Source organism: Volvox carteri (genome assembly GCF_000143455.1).
Source record: "Volvox carteri f. nagariensis unplaced genomic scaffold VOLCAscaffold_14, whole genome shotgun sequence".
NCBI lineage: Eukaryota > Viridiplantae > Chlorophyta > Chlorophyceae > Chlamydomonadales > Volvocaceae > Volvox > Volvox carteri.
In genome coordinates, this window is record NW_003307557.1 from 1,998,644 (window position 1) to 2,019,342 (window position 20,699).

Below are 20,699 nucleotides of genomic sequence, written 5' to 3' on the forward strand. Positions count from 1 at the left end.
CGGGTCAGCATGCGACGCGTAAGAAAACCAATGTAATGGTGTATATGCGTGTATATGTGTGTTGCACCTCCTGGAGTTGCGTTACCCTCCAAGGGTGTATATGACCTGGGGCCCTGAAGGGACCCAAGGGCCCCGAGAGGGCCGAGGGCTAGTAAACAGATATATCACAAAGCGCACAACGAGAGACATTACCCTACTACAGGAATCCTAAGCCGAAAGCGTGGGTAGGTGCCTAGGTGAACAGGAGGTTCAAAAAGGAACACGGCAGACGTCATCGACAACTCCCGACACCTCTCCGTCGTGCTTGGGGTCATGCCACGAACTCCACTGTTGACCTCTTTGCGCCACGTGTCCACTGTCTGGCAGAGGTGGCGTCAACAGTAATCACGACACTGACACTGACGTACTACACATGATACATCATAACTTACATACATAACTAATTACATACATATGAACACACACATACGAGCCACACGCGCACATGTGCACACGAAAACACACACGGATGTGTCGTACCAACACGCACGTTAAGGGACATGTTGGCAAGCCCCCGTGTGACGCCAATCGGGATCTGCAAGAAGACGCCGTACAGGTTGTGCCGCTTGTGAGAGTACTGGGGGGGCGAAGAGGGGGGTAGTAGAGTGGGCGGATGGCGGAGGGTGTGTTGGTGGGGAGGGGGATGGGCAGGTAAGGTCGTGATGTGAAGTGGAGGTCATACAAGTGGAGTTGACAACACGGACGCCGACTGCGCCGCAATGCTGCCCCACGTGAGACTAGCAAAAGCCCACCGGGGCGAGCTGCTGTTACAGACGTGCCTGCTGCCGCTGCGATGCGTGCCTGAGCCACTGCAGGTGATGGTGGTGGCGGTCGACGCAGCAAGGGCACCTGGCCTGTCAAGGATGGAGGTGCAGCTCCTAAGGGCAAAGCAAGGTGGCAGACACCCCCCCCCGTCCTCCTCCTCCTCCTTCTCCCCCTTCTCCTTCTCAAGGAGGAGGGAGGGGAAACGTCCCTTAATCCTGAAAAACAACCTGATCACTACCAGCAACTTGGAAAAGGCACTAACGTCGCACCCCCCCGTCCTCCTCCTCCTCCTTCTCCCCCTTCTCCTTCTCAAGGAGGAGGGAGGGGAAACGTCCCTTAATCCTGAAAAACAACCTGATCACTACCAGCAACTTGGAAAAGGCACTAACGTCGCACTCTTGCTGCAGCTGCATTAACTACAGTAGGGTGTTGGCCGTAGTTACGAGCTTTGGAGCTGCCATGCATTAGGGCAAAGCTAAAATCCTCTTCGAGTACAAATCCGAGCCCAAACTAGATTCACAACCGACATGCAAATCCCATCGTTTCCATGAAGCCTGAAAACCCACCCATTACTCCAACCCCCAACATAAACACACACACACACTTAACCCCATACCCCACAGCTCTCCCCCCTCAGCACCTGGTGCGCAATAATCCACATGTAGACGCACATGAGGATGCACAGCAGCCCTCCCTCCAGACACAGAACGATCAGCTGTAGGCGGTAGATGCTGCGACTGGCTGCCACCGTGAGCTCGACCAGCGAGTCCAGGGTGGCCAAGTACGCGGGGAAGATCACCGACACGCCGTTGTCCTGTTGTTGTGGTTATAGGGTTGGTGTTTTTGGTTGGATTAGTGTGTTGGGGATTGGATGAAGGTGGGTCGGGAGGAGTGCGTGCAAGGGGGGCGGGGTGAGGTTTCACTCAGGAGCAATGAGGTTAGGAAGGTAAATGGGACGCACTGTCGTGGCTTCCGAAAATGTTATCATGATTGTACGAACATGTACGGAACGTGCAAACGTACACGTGGAGCACAGAAAGATGGTCCTAGAGGTCGCCTCCACAAGACACATCTGCTGCTGCTTTGCATTTTGGCTTTTGGTCTGTCTGACGTTACCACTAGCAGTTCAACACACATACATATACTCATACGGCTCCAGGCGCAGCAAATATACCGAACCGCGGCATATTGTGCCCCTGGAAGGTTCCAGGATTGATTCCAACAAGTTGCGGGATAAAAATCCTACAATCGTAAAGAGGGTACTTGCGCCTCAATGCCGATGGATGGCAACGGACCAGGTTACACGAAGTCGACAAGGAGTGGATTGTCCATCAGATTCCAATGGAAGGTGATTGCCAGTGCTCAACCCGAAAATAAGTCATGGACGTCGCCAAGCTGGCACACGTGGGTTTGAGAAGTCTGAGGGTTCCCGGAAACATCGGGGGAAAGTAGCGGGATTGCCAGTACAGTGACCACGGGTGAAGCTTTAAGCCCTTTCTTCACCCAAGCACACATACATACATACACACACGTGCACACAAACGCGTGCACAGCACAAACACGTGCACACGCACAAACACACACACACATGTATAAGTACCATGTACATGTGCACAGACGCACACCCTCACGTGTATGGACCTCCAGGAGGACCAGTTGGAAAAGTTGGCTCCCCGAGCCGTTACGTTGGGACCGTTATTGACCAAGTCAAACGCCATGGACAAATAAAAGTTGCCCGCGTCCCACAGCCCCATGGTCGCGAACGTTGTACGGCGGACCTCGATGGCCGCGGCGCTGGTAATTGTACCATTAATCGTGCTGGTGTTACTGCTGCTGCCGTTATTGCCACCCGGCGCCGAGGCCGTTCGCAGCAGTTGTTGGTTGCTGGTTAAGTTCGAGTAGTTGGGATCGTCCAAATCGTAGTACAGTGTCACGTTCAAGAGCGGATCGTCCCAGATACTCTGATGCAGATGATGGTTTCGGAGCCAGCAGCCGCAGCCAAACCGAGGAAAGGAGCGAGGGCGGGGGTTCCCATCCCGGTGGGCGAGTGGGTGGTAGTGGGTAGAGGCAGGTGGGAGGTAAGTAGGCGGTTTAGCCAGGTTGGCGGACACAGGGCAACAGGAAGGGCAACAGGAATGGTTGATAGGGGAAACGGGCTGGTGGTTGAGGTAGCTGCTGGCCGCCCGAGTTAAGACCGCTCGAGGTGCTGCTGCTGGCGGTTCAAGCAGCTAAGAGGCGCAGGTCCATCACAAGCAGTACAGTATGCAGTGGAAACATGTGGCGAATGGCGCAAAACTCACGTACCTACAAGATTTTGCACAAGTGCGTGTTGGGTGTAACGTGCAAGTGCATGTAGATGCACGTGCATGAACGGTTGTGCTGCGTGCACAGCCGCCATGCTTATTTGTGGGGAAAATGAAACAAAAAAAGGGTCGCGAATCTCCAAGCGCGTGGCGCCGCGCGAGTCCCATGTCCCATGGATATGTCGTCAGTACGTGGAAAGGGGGCCGATGGCAGTAAAGGTTAATAGGAAGGACAGGCCGATCGACCGACCGCCAAAAGAAACATGCGGTGGTGCCGGGCGGTCTTGCAGCGATGATGGCAAGAGGCGCCCTGTGGGGTGCGGGGCCCCGGCAGTGGTTCACACCCGGGGAAGTACTCGGACAGAGACAGCGGACCCGACAGCCGATCCACTTCTTAGCCCGGGCATAAGAAGCACACCGCACATTCCGGCCCTTCCAACCCACCCTCAAGCCATAGCTGGCGGAGATGCGCCTCAACGACCTGAAGCCCAGGTACACGCCCAGATGCAGATCCTGGAGGCCCGGCAGGTAGGAACGGGAGGGAGGGAGGGAGGGAGGGAGGGAGGGGGAAAGGGAGGGAGGGAGCGCAGGTGGGGTTGCGTTGATTATATGCCCGGTACCCCCCCCCCCCCTTTTCTCTACAACCGACCCACCTTCATGGACTTTGTGGACTCCAGCAACTCCGAGTAAGTTGTGCTCAGCGCCTCCGACAGCGGATCTCCAAACCTTGGCAAACCCTAGAGGGACCCAGGACCCCAGGGAAAAGGTACAGGTACGAGATGCGCAGGCACAGCGAAGCACACAGCCGTATCGGCGGTTGGATGCATTCAGTGTTCGAGCATTCATGTACCGGGCCCGATGCTTCGATAGGTTCATGCAATACCGGACCAAGGTGTCCGCTGCCAAATCCAGCAGCTACCATACACACGTACCGGCACGTAGCTGTTGCCCGAGTACAGAGCCGCCAAGGTCCGGCCCTTGGTAGCGATCTCGTGAACCTTGAGAGCGGCCATTGCTGCAAGCAAAATCGTGAGATAAGAATAAAGAATGCGGGGTAGGTGGGTGGGTGAGGTAGGCAAGGCGGGACAGGGGTGCTTTCCCTGCTCGTCAGCTCCCTAACCCCCCTCACTCACTGCCTTCTATCCCATCCCGACCCTTCTCCCTCCCAATTTTCCCAGCAGCGCACTCACCCACGCTGTGCAGATCACCCACTGCCGCCTTCTGCCTCACCAGTGCAGCCAGCAGCAGCGCAAAAGTGACGGTGTGCACCACCACAATGAGGCCGACCGCTGCCAGCGTACGCCAACGAAGCCGAAGGGCAGGCTGCAGTGCCTGTGCGTACGGAAAAGGGGAGGGAAAGAGGGGGAGAAGGGCTGAGCCCTGCCGGTGTAACACACACACATACACACGCACATACACACACGCGCGCGCGCACACGGACACACAAAACTCCCGCCACAACGGTGGGCGACTTCATGAGGAGGTAAAGTTACCGTGATCTTGTGCCCTCCTCGTGCCAGCTCCTGCCTGTGGCTTAGGTTTATTTAAAGACGTGGGCTGCAAAGACGTGGGCTGCACGTATGACGACACGGCTCAGGCACCCACCATGGGACTCATCAGGATTCTGTAGAGCTTCTTGAAGCGCTTTCCGACCGAGTAATTGGCGACCACCGCCCCCGCCTCGCTCTCAACATCCTCTGTGCCGCCGTCGTGGCCGCTGCCATCGCCAGCGTCGCCGCTGCCGCTACGGCCCTTGCCGGCGCTATCTGCCGCCGCCGCTGCTAGCTCACCGCGGAAGCTGCTGCCGGCGGAGCTCCGGCCGTCGCCGTCAGCGAGTCCGCTCATATCGCCGTCGTCGCCGTTGCCGTCGGTGCCGTAGCCGTCGGCTCGGTCGTCGCCGTCAGGATTGTCGCGGGCGAACGCCACCTTTGCACTTCCGCCGCCGCTGCCGCCACCTCTACCGTTGCCAGCAGCAGCGGTGGTGTCCGTGTACGGTGGGGATGCCTGCGTTTCCACGTTCCAGGTCCAGGGAGACGCTGTATACCGTACAGGAGGCTCCGTAAGTATGCAAAAGTCCAAGGGAACGATTGTGTGGTGGAGAGCGGCATAAGTGCATGCCATATTAACGACGCGGGAGGGTTGTAACGATCAACAGGTGAAGTGCACGTGTCTATTGTCCATTGGATAGGTGATGTAGCAGTGGATCCCAACAGATTACCGGCGGCAGAATTCCGAAGGATAGAGAGGCGATTGGCACCGGTGTAAGTGCCCTTGTAGTTCACGCAGCTGTGGAGCATGCGATCTGTGGAATGGGAGTTGCTTGGCATCTGGGCTGGTGTATGAAGCTGGTGAGAGGATTCGAACAGGTGACGGCGCCTTGCGAGGGAGAACGGTTAGGACTTGGCACTAACCCATAGGACGCCCTTCCAATGATGGAGTGCTTCAGTGGTCTCACCCATTAGGCAGGGACCGTTCCCCCGGCCATAGCGGGCCAATGAGATATGTAACAATTACACACACACACATATATACACACATACACACATATATACACAAACACGCACACACAGACACACACACACACACACACACACACAGACATGCAGGTGCGCGCGTGCCGCACCTCGCAACCCGCAGACACCAGCTCCGTTGTCTGTTCCCTTCCGTCACTCCGCACCCAGGACCGCACCAGGGTGTGTCTCACATCCTTCATCTTGTTGCTGCATTTCGAGACGTTGCGCTGTGACGACAGCAAAGGGAAGCAGGAGAAGTTGGGATGGGATGGAGTAAGCTAGGGCTGCGGGGGGGGGGGTTGAGACAGACACAGGTACACGTATATTTATTTGGTGGTTAATGGATCGATGTACGTGAAGTTCGCAATTATAAAAGCACATCATTCTTACTCTATCACCACACATCGCAACTGGAAGCTGCATAAATTAACGTAGTGCGAATACCTACCATCATGCTTCTCTTGGGGCTCTGGACTTCTGGGCCCTGTCCTTGGCCCAAAGTCGCTGCAAGCACCTGCGGCGGGTGCGAAGGACTCGCCGCCACTGACGTCGCCGTCACTGCCACGACGGTCCTCGAAACCGACCCCGACACAGGCGTCGTCGAGAGCCCATTGCCCATGGGCTTGCCGATCGCCGCGAGTCGTGGGTTGCTGATGCTCAACTCCGTGCCGCGATCGCCGCCGCCGCCGCCGCCGCCACGCTCAGGTGCCGTGTCGACTGACACGTTACTGAACATTGAATCCGGATCAAACGCCGCTGCTGTGGTGCCGTCGCTGACGGGTACCAACTGGACCGGGCTGCTGGCTGCTGCGCCGCTGAAGCCGCGCGACAGCGCAGCCGGCACCTCGGCACTGCCTTCGAAGCGAGCTGTCGTTCTTGGTTTATCAACATCTACGTCGGCAACCGGTCCTGCCACTGTCACCGAACCACTGGACAGCCGTGGTGGGGGTGCTGTGCCGTTGGCAGCGATGTGGCCGCTTCGCAGCACCGCTATCCGCAACGAAGGCGACGCCAACGGAAGGTCAATATATGGTGGCAGCGGCGGTGGCGGTTCACCCGCTGCCGCGGCAACGTCGCGTGGTACGGCATCCGAAGGCATCTCCGTGTGCAGCGCGACGCAGCCACCCGAAGCCGTTGTCGCCGCCACCGCAACCGCAGCCGGTACCGCACCCGTCAATGATGACGAATTACTTGCCAGATCCACGCCGTTGGGGACGGGGTACAACACAGGAGGTGATGCGGCGCCGGCAGCGGCGGTGCCGCCGCTGCAGCGGGCGGCAGCCACACGTCCCAACGAGGTCACGTGGGGCATAATCATCCCCCTGCTGTTGCTAATGCTGCCGCCGCTGCTAGCAGCGGTGGCCGCTGTGTCAGCGCCGGCTGCCACCATAAGCCCGGCGGCGCGACGGGTGTTGGGCATCAGCCCCGACACGTCACCGTCGTACAGCCACCGCTGGAAACCCAGCTGCACACAGGTGGGAGCAGAAGGCCGTATAACAAGGTAGGCACTGCCGTACGGTCCCGACCGCCGCACTGCCGTCACCTGCACGTGCATCGCACAGCCGTCGCTCTGGTGCCGTACGGTCACGACAGTCGTACCCCCTAGCCTGGCTGCCCGCGCAGCGCGCTTTTTCAGCGCACCGCGGATCGCCGAGTCGGCAGCGGCGGCTCGTGGGGAGCCCGTATCCAGCAGCGCCGACACGCCACCAGCAGGAAGCGTAAGCAGCTCCGAAACCAGTGTGCCTGTGACTGCCGCCTGGGCTGTGCCTAGAACCAGACCTGGCCAGCCAAGAGAAGAGTGGAGGACAGGAGGGACTCAGCCTAACGTCTTCTAACCTGACTTGCTTTCCGACCAGGTCCGTATGGGCGGTCAAGCCAGGGCGGCTAACACTGCACCAAAATGGAGAGAAGCCCATCGACGACGGCAATGACGATGATGATGATGACGATGATGATGATGATGAAATGGTGATTCAGACGATGGGAACAGCGCTGCTTTTCTCAGCTCTCTCTTCGCTAGACGTAAACTAGGCCCCTCACCTGCTTGCCCCAAAGGGCACATTCCGTCGGCGCGGAGTACTTTGCCCTGGTCGTCTACCTCCAACACACCAGACAGTAAATCCGCACGCCACAGCTCCAACTCGAACACAAGACTAGGCGGCGTCAGGCCCGCCGCCGCCGCCGCCGCCGACACTTCCGGCGGCAAAGCGTCGCCATCCAGGAACGCAGTAGCCGCCGGTAGCATTCCTATCTTGTCGAAGGAGTCGACGGCGGAGTCGGCGGCGGCGGCGCTGCCACCGCAGCCGCCACGCTGCATGTACCGATTGCTGGGTTTGGTGGCGGACGCTACGCCGGCTGCGACGAAACTACTTCTGCTCTGCCGTGACGCCGACGGTCTATCAGAGCCCCGACTGTAGTACGGCCCAACATGCTGCCGCGCCAAGTGGATCACGGATCGCGACGGCGACTGGCTTGGCGGCGACCGAGCCGCTGGCGGCGGCGGCGCCAGGGATGTGGCAAGAGCCCCAGAGCTCGACTTGAACGGCGTCTGTGGCTGGTACTGGCGCGGCGGTGACTGCGGCGGCGGCGGCGGCGGCGGGGTCGACGAAGAAGGCCTTTCCGACATCATCTGCTGCTCCTCCGACTGAGGCAGCGGCGGCGATAGTGATTGAAGCTGCTCTTGTTGCTGTTGCAAACATGGCGACGTCCACTGATAAGAGGGACCCCTGGACGCCCCTGCCGCCACCGGCGACTGGAGCATCGGGCAAACCGCTGCCGCTGTACTCGTAAAGCTCGGCCGCGGCGTCACGTTGACAGACCTGGAGCCTGCCGTACTCATACTAACCGAACCCGTCGCCAGCCGTGTGGCATTGGCGCGCTCGACGGCGGCGGCGACGGCAGCCGCCAGCGCAGTGGCGCCGGCGCCGGCAGGGCTGCCGGCCTCCAACGACACCCCGGGCGGCGTGGAGCGGGGGCTCAACCTCGTCAGCGGCGCCGTACCTCGCACTGCCGCCGCCAAGGTTCCGGACAGCGAGTCTTTGGCCAATTGCACCGCGGCTTCATCCAAAGAATTAGCTGCATGGGGTGGTGTCGTATGATTGAATGTAATAAGATGTGATTCTTAGGTAATTAATGGCGGTGGATGTGGTACGACAAGAGTTACGGGCATGGTGTCGCGCCAAGGATGTGAGGACGCCAAGAGCGGCAAAGGCTCGCGGGGATGTGGGTTACCCCCGGTCACCAAGTGGGACTTCAAGGCCCCTGGGAACTCACTCAGTTGCTCCAGGACGGCCTCGTCCTCCGCATTCAACGTGCATGCCGCAGGGTCACAGCCATCGGGGTGCTCTGTCGCTTCTGCGACAGGACCCATCCACTCTGGCACAGCCCTCTGCCACGTCGGCCCGCCGCCGCCGCCGCCACCGCCGCGGCCCAGGCCCCAAGGATGGTCCGCCGCAGCCGCAGCCGCCACCGGTGCCCACACGCCGTGCGCCGACGACGTCTCCAAGCTTGTTCTCCTGACCACGGAGGCCCCGCCGCCGCTGCTGCTGCCACCACTGCCGACGGGGGCGGCGGCGCCCAGACGCGGCGGGGTGCGCATATCCGTCGTCGCCGGCTGCAGTTGGAAGCCGTCACCGCCGCCAAAGCCGTTCAGATAGCTGTTACGTGACACAACTGGCGATGGCAGTACCAGCCGTACATCGTTGTTCCGAGTCTGTGACCGTCCAAATGGCGGCGGCGGCGCCGCCACCACCGCCGCTGCCGCTGCCATCGGCCCCGGGTACGGCGCCACATTGGTGGTGTTGCCAAGTCCGCTGCTTCTACTATCACGTCCGCTGCTTCTACCATCGGACGGTGGCGCAGCCTCGCTGCCGACGCTGCCGCCATACCCGCCGACGTCAAGCCGCTGCCACACTGGAACCCGCCGCGCTCCTTCTGCCACCTCGGACACTAGGTCGAGGTTGTTGTGCGGCTGCGCCTGCGTTGCTGCCGGCTGCACAGCCGCAACCAGATATCCGCCGCCGTTCCTGCGGTACACGCCCATACCCGCCTCGCCATTTTTTAACAAGTGTTGCTGCACGCCGTGTCGGAGGTCACCGTGAAATACGTCAGCAGAATCAATGCCTGGGCCCCCGCCGCTTCCGCTCCCTCCGCCGCCGCCGCCGCCACCGGCCCCGCCTGACATCATCCCCAGGTTCGAATCGCTCGCCAGACGGGCAGGCCGTCGCTGCTGCTGCTGCTGATGGTGATGGTGATGCTGCCGTCGACTCTGCATGGACAATAGTGGCGACTGCCGCCGCGGTACGAGGCGCAGCCGCATGACGGCGGGTACAGCATGCGTACCCGTCAGCTGGGCGGCGAGCGCCAGCTCCTCAGGGCCAAGAGCGCCCACTGCCGCCAACTGCCTGAGCTCCCCTAGGGTCACCGCATCCGGGGACGTCTTGACGCCCACACGCCAGGAACAATCGGTACTCTCCCTGCTCCTAAAGGCGTTTTTATAGGACGTCATCGTTTATGGAAGACGGGCGCAGACCAAGACATTCATGCGCTGCCAAAAATCTCGCGCACAAACTCACGCAGCATGCAAAAAGCAAAATAGAAAACAATAAAGGCAGGAAAAGAACATGTGTAAAAACGCGAGGCTTACCTCTTGGCCAGATGCAGGAGCAGACGGCTCAGTCGGCGGGCAAACGCAGCCTCCATACCATCAGCTCCCCCCCGGAGACCGGCGCGCGCCGGCACCCCGCACGGACCGAATGGTACGTCCACACCCATGTCCATGGCACCAACACTCTTGCCTCCGATGCCGGCCACCGACGCCTGCTGTTGCTGCCGTTGCTGCTGCTGGGGCGGTCGTGGATCAAAAGCAGCGACTGAATTCTGTAGTTCCAATGCGGCCTCGTTGTACAGCGTGCCGTCCTGCTCGAAAAGGTCAACGAGCTGGGAAATACACGAACCCAACAGACCCCGTGGGTCGGTCCCAAAAAGCTCTGTGGGCGTGGCGCTGTCGACGTCAATAATGGTGCCCTGAAGGTCAAGCGTCAGCTTCATGCGCCGTTCCGCAATCGCCTGGTGGCGTTGCAGGGATTTGGATTGTCGGTATGGAAGCATATGGAGCAATGGAGTTAGGGTTTTTTATAACTCTCCTGCCTGTAAAAACACAGCTGGAGGTTCAACAAGGAGGTATGAAGGGGTTAAGAAGACGAACCACTGGCGAATGAAGCAGATACCAGAAATAGACGGATAGTCCAAGAGAAGACAAATGCTGCAGGTATGAAGGGGTGAGGCATGGAAAGGGCCGGGAAGGCTGGTGCAGCGTACGTAATTGGCTTTGATTAGCACGGCCGATGTACCCGGAATAATGCCTTCCTTTTGCTACTTCTGTTATCTATCTGTTATTTTATATGCGTTCAAGTGGCCCAGAAGCCTCCCACGGTGTTTTGACACCCCATCAACAACAATAACAACAACACTTAGTTCGGTTCGCAGTCTTCTGCGCCGCTGTGTTGCCTAGCTAGGGGCTGGAAGAGCGCCGCGGCTGGCTGAGTAAGGGAGTGAGGCGCGCGCGGAGGAACAGACGGACGTAGCCGCGAGCCCGCCCCTGCGCTGTGTTTTGGCCCGGTCAGGGCCCCTCTCCCGGGACGAGCCGCCCATAGTGTAACACCCCATCATCAACAACAACACCTTCTGTTATCTATCTATTTCGGCAAACCCTAAATGCCCTCACCTTACACCTTGCATCTTGTGCACACGCCCGAAAGCAGCGGAACTGCGGAAGCCCCCTCATGTATCTCACAACGCCACGCGGCAGCCTAGCCGGTACGACAACAAACAAATACGTACTACAATATCGTACACGTACCTCCTCCAACGAGCGTGGCGTCAGCGACGCCACGTGGATTTTGGATCCACCGCCCTCCGCCAGACGTTGCACAACCGATACCGTAAATTGCTTTACACCGAAACCCAACAATTCGCTGTACGAGCTCAGGCTGACTGCCAGTCCGCTGCGGCAGCTGTACGGCGGTGGCTTTAACTGTGGGTTTGACAGCGGACCGTACGACTGCGGGTTTGACAGCTCCTGCAGGGGTGTAGGGCCAGGACTGACATGAGCAGGCAACCCTGCCCGAAACTCGCTTGCTTATCTTCCCGGACCTACTGGTCGAAACGCCGGGCGGCGCCAGGCGCCTTCTCGGTTGCCTTTTTAGGCAACATTAGGAGCATCACTAATACATCTAACGCTGAAATCCCTCGAAAAATACCCGCAGGATGACACGAAGATTCACCACCCGGCAAACAAAATGTTTTCCCCTGTAAACGGGATGAGAAATAAAACAGGAGCACGGCCCTTCCTTCCACTGCAGCCGAAGCGTCTACCGTTTCCCAAGCCCCCCAGGCCGCCCCTCACATCCCCATCCTCCCATCGCCTTTTCACAATCCACTCCTCACTACCCTTTTCCAAAATTCCTGCTTGACCCGTACCACCAACCAATTATCTGTAATATGCAACATTGGCCAATGCCATATAGCCCCGCCCAATCTCCCTCCTCCCGCCCTCTCCTGCTCCCCCCCACACGGACCTGCAACCAAGGTCCGTGAATGACGCTTGCAGGCTCAGGAATTAACAGATCCAGAACCCCCGCACGGATGCTTTCCACGCTGCGTCCAAGAGCCGCCGCCAGAGCTGCCGTCGCGTGCAGCACGTGGCCCTGGTGGTCAACCACCAACAACATGTCGTGGTAGTATGGATCCGGCAGGCGGCCGTTGTACGGACCGTACGACGGCTGTACGTTGGCGCAGCGGCGTAAGATGACCGAGTGCATCTGGACGGAGCCAATCGCTACACTCAGTGTTGCGATGGTGGGTTGGGGTGAGGGGTGAGGTGCGGCGTAAAGTTTCAAGTTTCAAGTTACAAATTTCGCACACACGAGCGGGGGTGTATGCAAAAGCCAGGGGGCCATGCGTAAAGGAGCATGGACAGGGAAAAGACCCAAATAGACAATGCCGTGCCAATTCAAAACCGGGGCGCCATTTGTCAGCCATGTCATATCTTGCCAGCCTTACCGGTTACCAGTGTACAAAGAACACGCTGCGTCATACTAGACTCCCATCATTGGTACACCACGTCCTCCTATCAATCCCCGGCACATCCCACTTATTGGAAAACTATAACCTAAAGCACTCCTATGAACTTGTCTTACCTCCGGGATGAATGAACGTGTCAAACTCTAGAGGGGTACAAAACTTGTGACGCCAGGCTGCCCGCGGCAACACCAGCGGCGGCAGCGCACTAATGCCTGCCTGCAACTCGCCGCCACCGCTACCACGAGGAATGTGGGGCGACCCGTGGGTCACTGGCAACAGCAGCTGCATCGCCGGCTCAACAAGGGATGCACGTCGCAGCCAGCCCATTCCGCGAGTTATCTCTTTGGTTGCTGCAGCGGTGGCGGCGCTGGCCATGTCGCCGCCGGTGGCGCCGCCCGCCATTCCGCTGCTGGTTAGCGGTAGGTATGGCGAGGGTGACGGCAAGGCCATGGCAGCGCCCGTGAGGCCGTCCACTATTCCAGCCATGTTGGACGAGTGTCGACGGTGGCGAAGGAGGTGGTGGTGGTGGTTGGCGGAGGGACGGGCGTGCTGGGCCCGGTTCCAGCCTTTTATTGCCCTGAGGACAGGTGTTGGGGGATGAGGGACCCTAAGTTACTGGGGAGAACATGAGGATCGCATGTTTTGGCCAATCTCCCGTGCGCAAACGTCCCCAACCCCACTAAAGAGAGAGGGGACAGTGGAGAGGGAACATTGGAGATGACTCACACCGTCCCCTCACCACCGTCCCATTGGACGATTTCCTCTCCGCCTCCTTTCCTCCCCGCATCCTTCCCCCCACTCACTCCCGCACCGCCTCCTTCTCCACGAGCAGCTCCTCCAGCAGCTGTCCCGCCAGGTCCGTGGCGTCGTAGCCTAGCCAGTCGCAAAGCTGCCCGTCAGCTGCCACGACGCGCCCGTTACCCAAAATCCACAGCCGGGCGTCGTCCGGGATGGCAGGCAGGGGCTGTGCACCAGAGCACGGCGGCCGGCCGTGTTCCACCAGTGGGTGGGTAGGTGGGTGGGTAGGTGGATGGTTAGGTGGGTGGGTGGTAGGTGGGAACGGCCAAAGGACTTACAAGCCCGCACTTACCTGACATCCCGCACGCACCCCACAACCCCATACCACACACCTCGGACCTCACCTCACCTCACCTCACCTCACCTCACCTCACCTCACCTCACCTCACCTCACCTCACCTCACCTCACCTCACCTCACCTCACCTCACCTCACCTCACCTCACCTCACCTCACCTCACCTCACCTCACCTCACCTCACCTCACCTCACCTCACCTCACCTCACCTCACCTCACCTCACCTCACCTCACCTCACCTCACCTCACCTCACCTCACCTCACCTCACCTCACCTCACCTCACCTCACCTCACCTCACCTCACCTCACCTCACCTCACCTCAATCATACCCAGGAATACGGAGTCCTCGTTCAGTCCGGAGACCCTGGTGACGTGCAGGTGCACCTGGACGACCTTGCGGGCCTTGGTGACCACCATCACCTCCTGCTGCTTGCCCATCATGGTCGAAATGCCTGAGTGGTTGGTAGTGGAGGGTTTGGGTAGTAGAGGGTTTGGGGTTCGGTTTGGGTTGTTAGCAGGATTGGGGAAGAGATGGAGTGAGGGCCACAGGCGGATCAATGTAGTGTGTGAGCGTGTATATGTCCTGGGTGGGGTTACGTTTGGTTTTTTTGGGGCGGATGTTTTTCAAGATTACACCAGGCAGAGATAAAAAATCCCAGCCCAAAGCCCAAAGCCCCAGCCCAAAGCCTAGCATCCCTGGAAATCCAATCGACGCCGTCGTCGTCGTCGTCGTCGTCACCCTTAAGCGTTTCTGGAGGAGATCGGGGGAGATGGGAGTCTGCCACCACCCCCTGCCGTGAATCCCGTACCACACAAATTCCCCCAGATTAGATAGCATCAGTGCCTGTGTCATTAGCAGTGTTGCACATGCGGTTGCTCTTGGGGGCTGAAATAGATCCGCAAAACAGCCCCTTTTCCCCTTTCGCCCGTTGGACCCTCTCCCTCCCCCCACCGGCACACCTCACCTGTGTGTACGTACTGCCGTACATAATCTGTGTGTCGCTCCGAAAAAGGATGTGGCATGATGATTCCCAAGTCCTGGAACAGGATGATGATGAGGCGGTGACGGCGGCAACGGTTTTGTGCCGGCGTGTCTGTGTGTGTTTGTGTGATTGTATGCATACATGTGTTTGTGTGTTTGTGCGTGTATGTGCGCGTGTGTGCGTGTGCTATGTAATTGGAGTTGCCGCAACGTGGCTTGACGCTTCTGAGCACGCACGTATCCAGCCCTAAGCTCCCTTGCCTCTTAGGCGACAGCTGGAACCCTCACCCGCACAATTCAACGTCCCGCCTGACCCCTCACCCTGCCCTTCAGCTCGGCTTTTCCATATCCCAGCAGCGTGTGCATCTCCGGGGAGGCCACTTGGATCTGGCCCTGTGCGTTGATACAGATGAAGGAAAGACCCTCCATGGCGGATAGCCCCGTGTGACCGCTGGTGCCTGTGGAGGTATAGGGGTGTGGAGTAGGGGTGTGGTGGAGGTAAAGGCGGACTAGGGATACTAAGGCGGTGGGGACTGGCAGCACATCAATGAACAAGGAAGGAGTTCCGCCAGGCGGCGTAAGTCTTAAATAGAACAAGAGACAACACTGTAATCAAACTCCACTTTGGATCTAAACCGGCTGCCAACGCCAGCCAAAAACAAAAACCCACCATGCAGCAGCAGCGCCTCAATTCCGCCCAGCTGCATCGCCTCCTTGGAATGCTCAGCCTCCTCCTCCAACTTGTCAGCCTCCGTGTACCACTTGGCAGCGGCCCATGGGTCGAATTTGACCGTCTCGAGGAATTTGCCATACAGCCGTACAATGCGGGCGCTGCTGGCGTGGCGGACCAACACGCTGCGGTACGCACGTTCCGCCGCTTTCACGGTCACCTGTACGGTACGTACATACGTCAAGGCCGACGTGGCGTGAAGCCGCCGTCAAGGTCAAGGTGAGAAGAGGTGTGGACGATGGAGGTGGCTAGAGGGACGGTCTCCGTTCGTAAATGTGTGTCCTTATGGAGGGAGGGAGCAAGGCGATCTGTCTGTAGGTGCATGTCTTTTTACACTCTCATCAGCTTATCTGTAATTGCACATTTAAATGTCCGCATTTGACATACGTACATACACATCATGTTGGCATTACCAAGGCACTCGACACCCCAACACCCGCGTCCCTATACCCCGTTATACCTCTATCTTGTTAAGCGCCTTGCTCAGGTTGTTGAAGTCTACCCTGGAGCGAAGCAGCAGCCCCCAAAAGGCCCTCATGGCCAAAAGGGCCTCCCGATGTGCTCTCACAACCAACCGGTGGTTGCGCTGAAACTCCACATAGCTCACGAGGTCGACCGCTGCGTCGCCGCTGTTGGCGCCGCTGGCCTTCTGTATGTGCTCCTGTTCGCGACTGAAGATGGCGAAGTGCTGCAGGGGACCTAGGGGCTGCTTCTTGGCGTTCTAAAGGGCCGGCGGGGGGAGGGAAAGACGAACCACGAACAAGTGAAGCTGCTGCCAAGGAAAGAGTGTACAAGGAGTAGAACTCACCGAAAGGCGTTTACGACGGGGAAGGGGGTGAAATTGAGTTTTCGGAGTGGTGGCGGACGTCTCATCCTTGTGCATATACACATCAAGAAATGCACACATGATTGTGTGAAGTAGGGGGGGTTGGGTTCATTCACCCGTGGCATCTAGCCCGTGGCAGTCCCTACCTTTCCCCGGGTTGTTCCGGGGCACCCTCATCCTTCCCACCCATGCCAACTTCTGCAAAGCCGGTGACCTTTTCGGGTTCATCACCCACCGCTAGCATCCAGTGGAATTTGCTGTCGGATCAAGTTCAGTGATAACTCGACTACTAGCTGATCGGCTCTCCCAGGAGGTCACCAGGTAACAGGGTCCATCACCATTCATCGGCATGGAGGGGACTTACGGCCTCTTACTTTCCTTTGAGCGCCTTTCATTTGTCGCTCGTTGGCAGAATTGAGCCTGGAACTTTCCAGGGACGCACTGCTGTGCCCTTAGTATATTTACTGTATCTTGAGCCATATATATAAATGCATGTCTACACACATACACAAAATGCACATCATACACGCACACATGCGCTCAAACTTTGGTGAAGTTACTCGTCTGCCATCCTCACCAGTTTCTTCTTGGGGCTGGTACTTATCACACACGCCCCACACCCCCACACCCGCACGCACCTGCAGCTGCGTGTAGCCTGACTGGTAGCTTCCTTGGACGTCAATCAGAAAAGACGAATACAAGATAATCATCTCTGCACCCACAAAAAGGGAGAACCATGACAACAATATCCAATACCAACAATGACCAATACCAACAACCACCAATAACAAAAGGGCGTCACACAAGTGTCAGTCTACACTGTGCACACAAAAGACAAGAAAACGGGGAAAAGGAAAAAAGGAGCAAAAAGGTGGCGTATGCAAATGCACAGCACACGCACATACGAATGGAAAGAGTATGGGCGCGCAGATCTTTCAGGAGAGGCATTACCAAACCCACAGAAGCGAGTACATCTCCGTATCTGCCCTCCTCCCTTTCAGCCCTCACCCTTACCCCTCCTCCTCTTCCCATCCGCACTCCCTATCTCTCCCTGCCCGTTCTCACCCGCCCTCACATGCACCCCCACCCCACCCCCACCCCCTTCTCATGCGCCATCCTCCCACTCACGTGGGTCCTGCGGCAGCTGCATCATTCCCGCCTTGATGATCTGCTCGCTGAGCGCCACCGCCTCCGTGTCCACCGTGTCCTCATCTTCCCAACACCGGCAACACCGAGCAGCGATCTCGACCTCACGCGCGTCCGTGAAGCGATAAATGGACCTTGAGTTGGTGCCCGGCGCCGCATCCCTTGGGGGAGGCGATGTGGGTGTGCGGGGCAAGGCGATGTGGGTGTGCGGCGGAAGGGGATGTGGGTGTGCGGGGCAAGGCGATGTGGGTGTGCGGGGCAAGGCGATGTGGGTGTGCGGGGCAAGGCGATGTGGGTGTGCGGGGCAAGGCGATGTGGGTGTGCGGGGCAAGGCGATGTGGGTGTGCGGGGCAAGGCGATGTGGGTGTGCGGGGCAAGGCGATGTGGGTGTGCGGGGCAAGGTGATGTGGGTGTGCGGGGCAAGGCGATGTGGGTGTGCGGGGCAAGGCGATGTGGGTGTGCGGGGCAAGGCGATGTGGGTGTGCGGGGCAAGGCGATGTGGGTGTGCGGCGGAAGGGGATGTGGGTGTGCGGGGAAGGGGATGTGGGTGTGCGGGGCAAGGCGATGTGGGTGTGCGGGGCAAGGCGATGTGGGTGTGCGGGGCAAGGCGATGTGGGTGTGCGGGGCAAGGCGATGTGGGTGTGCGGCGGAAGGGGATGTGGGTGTGCGGGGCAAGGCGATGTGGGTGTGCGGGGCAAGGCGATGTGGGTGTGCGGGGCAAGGCGATGTGGGTGTGCGGGGCAAGGCGATGTGGGTGTGCGGCGCAAGGCGATGTGGGTGTGCGGGGCAAGGCGATGTGGGTGTGCGGGGCAAGGCGATGTGGGTGTGCGGGGCAAGGCGATGTGGGTGTGCGGGGCAAGGCGATGTGGGTGTGCGGGGCAAGGCGATGTGTGTGTGCGGCGGAAGGGGATGTGGGGCAGTCCCGGTTAGATTCTTGCAAAACCTCACTTAGCCACAACAATCCCGAAAGCCCCAGCACAACGTGCTCATAGCACAACATCCACACTCTGGCGCGACTTTCTGGTTGTGGCATTTGGCGGGTTGTAAAAAGCGGAGCAAGATGCGCTACCTCATGATACCGGTTGATACCAACAAGGCGCGCAGGCAGGAAGCAGTCAGGCGAACAGCAGGCAGGCGTGTGAGCAGTCAGCAAAGTTGAAAGGATGAACCCAATTGCGAACATAAACATCATAAAAATAAGCAGCGGAGATTTGAGGCAGCAAGCAACCCGTCACGAGGACTGATTCCATGACCCACCCACCCAACCGCCATCCCACTCACTCGGGGCCTTTCCCCCCCTCCTCTCTCTCTCTCACACACTCACAGAGACACACACACACGCACATACAGAGGCAGCACCCCCGCCGGTCGCTAGATCAGGAGCATAATGCGTTTGGACGTAAACTGCTCGAGTTGTGCCGGGTTTCAGAGGTTGTCATTCTCAATGGGCGGGCACCGGGTGACACTGAGGGCAGGCTCACATACGAGTCCAGCCGGGGGGGAGGCAGCATGATTGACCTTGTGCTTGCGTCCCCTTCTTTGTACCCGTGCGTGCGTTCCTTCCGTGTCCTGCCACAGCAATCTTTTTACCGTGAAGAACGCCGCTTGAGTGATCATAACCCCGTGTCCCTTCACCTCGCGTCGGTTTGGAGGCCGGACCGGCCACCCACGCGTAAACCCAAGCCGACGTTTCTTGTCTCTGAGGCGCACAGGTACACAGACATGTTCTACAACCCGGAGGCCCCCCCTGTGGTTGGTGTCCGGGCGGTTGTGGATTCCCTGCGTGCTGGCCAGATTGGTGTCACCCAGGCGGTGGACACTATCGAACGGATTTTGCTGGGTTGCTTCGGTGATGCCTTCAGGCCCGGGCCGGTTTCTAACGGCAAGGCGGCGTGGTGGAATGATGAGTGTGCTGCGGCTAAGCAGGCCATGTTGCAGTATCGGTCTGATGTGATGAAGTGGGGGTGTGCTGCCCCGGCTATGGGGCATACGAGTTTTCAAGAGTTACGTCGTCAGTTTAATCGTGCTAAACGTAACGCGCGACGGGATCACCGGCTGCGAGCCTTGGAGTCATTCATAGCTACATGCAAACGGGATGCGAAGACCCTATGGCAACGTCTGAACGGTAAGCCAGCGTCCAGATGCAATGTGGAAGACGTGTCGGAGTGGACGGACTACTTCGATCGCCTTTATAATGCCTCAGCCTCCTTCGATGAGGTGCAAGAGGCCCGTGTCTGTGCCATTCTCAACTGTATCAATCTCGGTGCGGGCTCCCAAGTCGGGGCGGCGTGGCGTGATTCCGAACCGGTGCATGCTAGACGGTCTATGGCCGACACTATGAATGGTCCGTTCACTCTTGAAGAGGTTGAGGCGGCTTTGTCGTTCCTGTCTAATGGGCGTTCCCCGGGTCTGGGTATGGTTCCGGCCGAGTGCTACAAGTATGCCAAGCGAATCCCTCGTGAAGGTGACGAGGACAGGGTGTCTGTCAATGTTATTGCCCCTGCGATTCGAGACCTTTTCCAGCACATTTGGGATACAGGGGATGTGCCTGACCAGTTTTGCGTGGCGTCTCTCAGTCCGTTATTTAAGAAAGGCGACCCCAGGGTCAAGGACAACTACAGGGGTCTAGCTGTGGGATGCGCCATTGCCAAATGCTATGCCACGGTTCTCGACAGGCGGCTGGCAGCTTTCGGGGATAAAGATGGTGTCCGGTGCCGTTTTCAGGCTGGGTCCCGTCAAAAGCGCAGTACAGTTCATCAGTTGTTCGTTGTTCGTCATCTTAAAAGTCGTTATGAGCGGCCCGGCAGCAATCAGGCCCTGTATGCGTGTCAGGTGGATTTTGAGAAAGCCTTTGATAGAGTGCCCCGGGCAAGCCTGTGGCAGCGTCTTGAGGAGAGGGGTGTGCATGGACCCATGTTGACGGCCCTTAAAGCCAGCTACGAACGTGTTCTCCAACGGGTCAAGGTTAACGGTCGCCTAGGGTCCATCTTTGCCTCTCTGCAGGGCGTGAAGCAGGGGTGTCCCATGAGTCCCAATTTGTTCGGGTTCTTCATTGAGGTTATTGCCGACTACCTTGAAGCGAGGGATGGTATGGACGAATGGTTCAACACACGTGCACACGAATGTCCTGTCATTAATGATCGTCGGTTACCTCTGTTGTTCTATGCAGACGACCTTACTTTGTTCGCGACCTCGTTGGCACGCCTCCAGTTCTCGCT

General features: G+C 58.6%; 1 protein-coding gene across 1 annotated transcript in view; it reads right to left on the reverse strand.

Annotated features, from left to right (window-relative positions):
- Positions 1 to 20,699, reverse strand: part of VOLCADRAFT_89940 (uncharacterized protein) — a gene marked incomplete at both ends in the record, with an annotated part of 33,563 nt that overhangs the window by 7,264 nt on the left and 5,600 nt on the right. The window contains 24 exons of the mRNA XM_002949516.1: positions 530 to 616; positions 1,445 to 1,618; positions 2,436 to 2,765; positions 3,552 to 3,620; positions 3,761 to 3,844; positions 4,040 to 4,122; positions 4,298 to 4,439; positions 5,785 to 5,847; positions 6,069 to 7,085; positions 7,164 to 7,399; positions 7,661 to 8,695; positions 8,894 to 10,101; positions 10,266 to 10,687; positions 11,481 to 11,699; positions 12,199 to 12,458; positions 12,820 to 13,109; positions 13,507 to 13,667; positions 14,116 to 14,249; positions 14,763 to 14,835; positions 15,101 to 15,237; positions 15,450 to 15,669; positions 16,117 to 16,230; positions 16,974 to 17,047; positions 17,464 to 17,642. Of these exons, the coding sequence (XP_002949562.1) occupies positions 530 to 616; positions 1,445 to 1,618; positions 2,436 to 2,765; positions 3,552 to 3,620; positions 3,761 to 3,844; positions 4,040 to 4,122; positions 4,298 to 4,439; positions 5,785 to 5,847; positions 6,069 to 7,085; positions 7,164 to 7,399; positions 7,661 to 8,695; positions 8,894 to 10,101; positions 10,266 to 10,687; positions 11,481 to 11,699; positions 12,199 to 12,458; positions 12,820 to 13,109; positions 13,507 to 13,667; positions 14,116 to 14,249; positions 14,763 to 14,835; positions 15,101 to 15,237; positions 15,450 to 15,669; positions 16,117 to 16,230; positions 16,974 to 17,047; positions 17,464 to 17,642 (6,811 nt within the window). The remainder of the gene's footprint in view (positions 1 to 529; positions 617 to 1,444; positions 1,619 to 2,435; positions 2,766 to 3,551; positions 3,621 to 3,760; positions 3,845 to 4,039; positions 4,123 to 4,297; positions 4,440 to 5,784; positions 5,848 to 6,068; positions 7,086 to 7,163; positions 7,400 to 7,660; positions 8,696 to 8,893; positions 10,102 to 10,265; positions 10,688 to 11,480; positions 11,700 to 12,198; positions 12,459 to 12,819; positions 13,110 to 13,506; positions 13,668 to 14,115; positions 14,250 to 14,762; positions 14,836 to 15,100; positions 15,238 to 15,449; positions 15,670 to 16,116; positions 16,231 to 16,973; positions 17,048 to 17,463; positions 17,643 to 20,699) is intronic.